The sequence below is a fragment of the Oncorhynchus keta genome, chromosome 5, assembly GCF_023373465.1.
Source record: "Oncorhynchus keta strain PuntledgeMale-10-30-2019 chromosome 5, Oket_V2, whole genome shotgun sequence".
Classification (NCBI taxonomy): domain Eukaryota; kingdom Metazoa; phylum Chordata; class Actinopteri; order Salmoniformes; family Salmonidae; genus Oncorhynchus; species Oncorhynchus keta.
Genome location: NC_068425.1, coordinates 35,339,174 through 35,344,722, shown reverse-complemented (window position 1 = coordinate 35,344,722; position 5,549 = coordinate 35,339,174). Strand labels below are relative to the sequence as shown.

At 45.3% G+C, this 5,549-nt stretch overlaps 1 protein-coding gene across 1 annotated transcript in view; it reads right to left on the bottom strand.

Annotated features, from left to right (window-relative positions):
* LOC118382273 (cytohesin-3) overlaps positions 1–5,322 on the bottom strand; it is a 57,375-nt gene extending 52,053 nt beyond the window's left edge. The window contains exon 1 of the mRNA XM_052519793.1: positions 4,896–5,322. Within this exon, the coding sequence (XP_052375753.1) occupies positions 4,896–4,914 (19 nt within the window). The 5' untranslated portion in view covers positions 4,915–5,322. The remainder of the gene's footprint in view (positions 1–4,895) is intronic.
* Between the last annotated feature and the right edge of the window lie 227 nt (positions 5,323–5,549).

Sequence of the window (5,549 nt, the reverse complement as noted above, 5' to 3'; positions counted from 1 at the left end):
CAACTCAAGTAGGGTGTATAGGAGAGTATCAAAGACTTAACTGTAGCACGCGCTCCACCATTCAAAATGTGGACTTGACACCCTTCAGTCTCTCTTAAAAAAGAAATCATATCTCAGTAACATTAACCTGGGTGAATAAAGGTTAAATGCAATAGAAACATCTGCTTGTTTGGACCTATAGTAGGGTGTGTGTGATAGGAACAGTGTGTTTTAAATGATAAGATGGTGACTTATTGACTTGAAACCCCTCTGGCTACACACCCACTCAACCCATCCACCGTACAGTATCAAGTCCCCCTCTCTGCTGTATCTGTTTGTATGATCAGATATTGAGCCAGGCCAAACAAGGTCTCTGTTATACAACCAGCAAGGCATCAGGGTGGGGACAACTACCCAGCAGTCACAACACAGAGCCCAGCCTGACAGAGGTGACTCACACTGGGCTGAATCACACAGGGAGGCCTGGGTGGAAAACCAGACAACCCACCAATCAATGTAGAAGATATATATTTAGACTGAAATACAGTATATTTAGACTGGAAAGAAAAATGACTGTTAAACTAAGATATACGGAGAGAGAGAAGCTATAGGACATAGTATTGACCAGTCAGGGTTAGATTGAGAAGTAACTGATTGGGGCAGCAGTGGATGTTGACCACGCCCACAGTCAGGGTTAGATTGAGAAGTAACTGATTGGGGCAGCAGTGGATGTTGACCACGCCCACAGTCAGGGTTAGATTGAGAAGTAACTGATTGGGGCAGCAGTGGATGTTGACCACGCCCACAGTCAGGGTTAGATTGAGAAGTAACTGATTGGGGCAGCAGTGGATGTTGACCACGCCCACAGTCAGGGTTAGATTGAGAAGTAACTGATTGGGGCAGCAGTGGATGTTGACCACGCCCACAGTCAGCAGCCAGAGAGATGTGGAACACATAGGCACTATTACCAATAAAATGTAGTCTTCATATTATTTTTGGCTGCTACTTTTTCCTGTTAATGCAGTTGTGGTAGTCTAAATCCAGACTGGCCTGCTGGGATCCAATCTATTTCTGCAGGACTGCAGTAGTAAACTAGAGCTGGTTCCAGCTCTGTATGTGCTTTAGTGCCCTCACTATTGTTGTCAAGCCATACATACACATTGAGAGCTTCCCACTGGACAGACGTCAATTTAACGTCTATAACACGTTGGTTCCACGTCATTTCATTAAAATGACGTGGAAACAATGTTGATTTAACCAGTGTGTGACCAGTGGGTTGGACCTATAAGGTTCTATCTGCAATGATTCTGACATAATTGGCCTTAAAGTTCTGAATGCTCATTGGTTTGACTAGTGTCAGGAATCTTTATCTTAACAATGTGAATTGGAGTATTTACTGTACTATATAAGTAGAGAACATTGAAAAGAAAAAGGCTATGTCAACAACTCAATTTTGACAAAAATGAAGAGAGAACCTTCTAGTCCCAAGCTCTTGACCCACTGGTCAGGTCAGTGGAGCCCTGGGAGGGCCTGTCAGTTTGGGAGGCCGCTGTGCTGTGGCATACTTTGAAGGACTCCAGTCCACCTGAATAAATGGTGGATCGGCACAATGTGCGCTCTGTGCTGCACCAGAGCAAAGGGACGTCTTCTAGCTGGACCAGCAAAGCGTGAGTTGCTCTAAATTGTGGAGAGTTCATATAGTCATTGAACCGTGACCCATCAACTTTTCAGCTGCACTTCTCTTAGCTACTTCACAGAGGGTGGGCCTTGGGTAAACAGAGAGGTCCAGAGACACAGCATCTATTCCACAGACCAAACGTAAACAAACAACCTCCTTAACATTCTCTGTCTGAAGCCATTTTGCCATCCACAGAAGGAAGCACACGAGAAGGTCTGGGACCGTTGCTTCATCTACTTCTATCCTGAATGTGGGTTGGTCAGAGTAGAGGGAATAGCAGGCCTTCGGGTCAAATAAATACTGTGGCTGAGTGTAGTAGGTGCTTAATGTCCCATTCTTCATTAGTGCAGATGAAGGACAGGAGACAAGCAGAGGAAGCCATATCAGACTATTGAGATATGCCTCCGAGTTGGAAGGTGTCTCGCCTCGGCTAGCCTGGAGCGTGCATGGCATAACCTCGCGGCTGCACGGGCATAGCTCTCTCTCTGAAAACTCGGTTTTCGACACTGAGTAAACAGAGCGGTTTGTGGCTCAAACATACACACTCCTCGGTAGACATCTCTGAACTAACTAAAGGGATAAAAACACTCTCTCTCTCTCTCTCTCTCTCTCTCTCTCTCTCTCTCTCTCTCTCTCTCTCTCTCTCTCAGCAGTGAGGCACCAATCAGAGCAGGTGCCTGTGGAGAAGCATTGTATTGTCTCTGTCATGTATTCAATCATTTCTCTGCTACCATGAGTTTTATAACACGTGTGTGTGAATGATGAGTGCTCTGCTCTCTCCTATAACGCCTCACTGGTGGAGAGGGGCACAGCACATCACTACTACCACCCACAGTTAGCTAATCATCACACAACAGATAGGAGTTTTATTGAACAAAAATCCAGTAATAGACTGAAGTATTGATTATTGAGGAATATGTACTCATCCCTGCACTGACCTGGCCTTCCTCCTTACCTCTCTGGTCTGTCTCCAACCTTCCCTCCTCTTCCTCTCTGTCTACCACTTGATCTCGCTATTATCCTTTGGCCGCTCTCTCATTCTCCTGCTCTCTCCATCCCTCTCTCTCTGGCAGCTCTCCATCTGGTCTGGCATGCTATGTGTGTGTGTTAATCACACTGGCCCAGCAGGACTCCTGTCGACCGCCCCACGCCCGGCGTGTCACAGACAGTATCCCACGGAGCAGAGCCAGGAACCGTCTCTCACCCACTCTGCTCTGCCCTGCTCTGCTACCCAGCCGAATCACCTCCTCCCTGGGCTGTCTCTCCTCAGTGACCCTGGTAAGCTCTGGTTCTGTTCGGGCATACAGTGTATATACTGTAGATCTTGGGTGAAGAGATCACTGATGATTGGTGATGATGTCCTTCAAGTGTCCTAAATCAAGCCAAGCATGCTAGACAATAAGCCTGGTGGTCTCTCTCTCTCATCAACTGTCTGCAGAACTGGCATATGTGGCGCTATGCGTATCCTTCCAGTACATATTAATACGTTATTCCAGATGAGTGAAAACAGCATGGCCTATATTACACACACATATCTCCTCCAGCACATAGACACACACATACACACACAGCCATGTCTTCCAACAAATAGACTCACACACACACATCCCCTTCAACCCACACACAGACTTCCCCTCCAACACACATACTTCCCCTCCAATACACATACACACACCTCCCTTCCACTCACACACACACACACACACACACACACACACACACACACACACACACACACACACACACACACACACACACACACACACACACACACACACACACACACACACACACACACACACACACACACACACAGAGATCCCCTCCATCACACACATTGACACTTCTCTTATCATTCCAGACCACAATCTATCCATCCATCCATCCATCCATCCAATCATTCATTCTCTCTGTTAGGGAAAACTGCCGTGAGGGAGAGGGGGAACAGGGATAGGATGGAATGGAGGGGGGTCGATCTTCCTCTCTTGGCAGTCTAACTGTCTATTATATCTGGTTGGCATCACAGGACCATACAATATGTCTGTCTGTCTGTGGTGTCTGTCTGTGGTGTCTGTCTGTGGTGTCTGTCTGTCTGTGGTGTCTGTCTGTCTGTGGTGTCTGTCTGTGCTGCTGCTGACGTCTCCCACTCACCACTGGAGGGGAAGCACTTTGATAGCAGCACAATGAGGGCTCTGTACCCTCTTCCCTCGCTCCACTCTGCCACAGTGAACAACATACATCACATAGCTCTGGACTAAACAGTAAAGGGGCCTAGATCAGTGTTTTCTCAAAAGGTGGGTCGGGACTTTTCTGGCTCAAATAGAGATATCCAAATCATGTGTAGCGTACTGAGCCGATTGTGCTTATGTCAACACACACACATATTCATACCAAAAGCATCTAGTCATGGAACTGAGCCAGAGATAGCACTCTTCAATTCCTCATAACTTTATATATCACTGAGCAATGCTTGAATTAGCCTTCCCTACATATGGAATGACCTGTTGAGCTTGCCTGGAATGAGTGTGTAACTGACCTGGTGACTTAAAGTTTTAATAATAAGCCAAGGGAGTAGCGTTCTGCATTCAGCCTCGTGACAGTGATGTATTCATACAGGCATCATGCCTATCCGCTGGAGTGTGACAGTCCTGTTTGTTATTTACGCTGAATATAGGTCAATCCATACCCCTCCATCCTGCATTAGCGCGCTACACATCCACTGTGTGTGATGACTGATGGTTCTGTTTCAGATGACTTCTCATGGAACCATGAAACATAACTGGGTCGCTATACCATACACGAGTGAGGCTGAACATGTCAATTGTGTCTCAACGTAATATAATAATAATAATAATAATAATAATAATAACATGCTGTGAACGTAACTAAAGGGATAAAAACACTGATATATTCTCTCTCTCTCTCTCTCTCTCTCTCTCTCTCTCAACGTAGAGGGATAAAGGTTCACATTCTAAATGCCTTTTATTTTCGTATTTTTTTCTTATTTTCTAACGTCATCCTTAAATCTATTGTAACATAAAACATAGACAGATTATATTATTATTATTATTATTATTATTATGTGAAATATCACAATACCAAATACGGTGTTAACCTGATAGTTGTCATTAAACCGGCCTTGGGTCCTGCTGTAGCCTACCCCATATGATCCTAGTGTACACAACAACACATCGACACATGAAAGATAAACATGCGTGTGAAAGGGATGTAACGCTACCTTGATTGTCTTCGTCCATGGCTGAAGGGGAAAATGCAAAGGTCCAAAAAAAAGAGGTAAGATCGCTGAAACTTGTTGTATGAATGTGGGGTAAAATATTGAAATGCGCGTTTTAATTTGTAGGGTGCATTCGCAGACAGGTTGACCACAGAAGCCGCGTCTTGTTTTGGGGAATATTATTTTCTTGCCATCAATACTGGAATCACGAGGCAATCCGCTTGGATATCCGTCACCGGTGTAGCCTATTTCAGATGCAACTGAATCGGCGACGTCTTTTTTTCTAGAGTGATCGGTAGCATATTATCCGACAGATACACCTTCACTCCACTAGCATCAGGAGAGTAGACTATCCCATCCGAGCTCCACGACTCCGCTTCTCCACTAGACAGACAGGCAGCTTTCACTGTACGTCATCATTATCTGTCCCGCCCTGTGGAGCAGCGACTACAGACCTGCCCTCATGTGACTGTACTGTACAACGGCTGCAATGTATTGTAATCTGTGAGGGAATTATTCAATCATATCCCCAGATCAGTGATTTGGTCAAGTATGTATAATATAGGCCTACATATGAAATCACTTCTCAATGTTGCCGTCCTACGGTCACTGTATCTGGTTTCTTTCATTGACAAAGAAAATATGCTCATTGTGTGT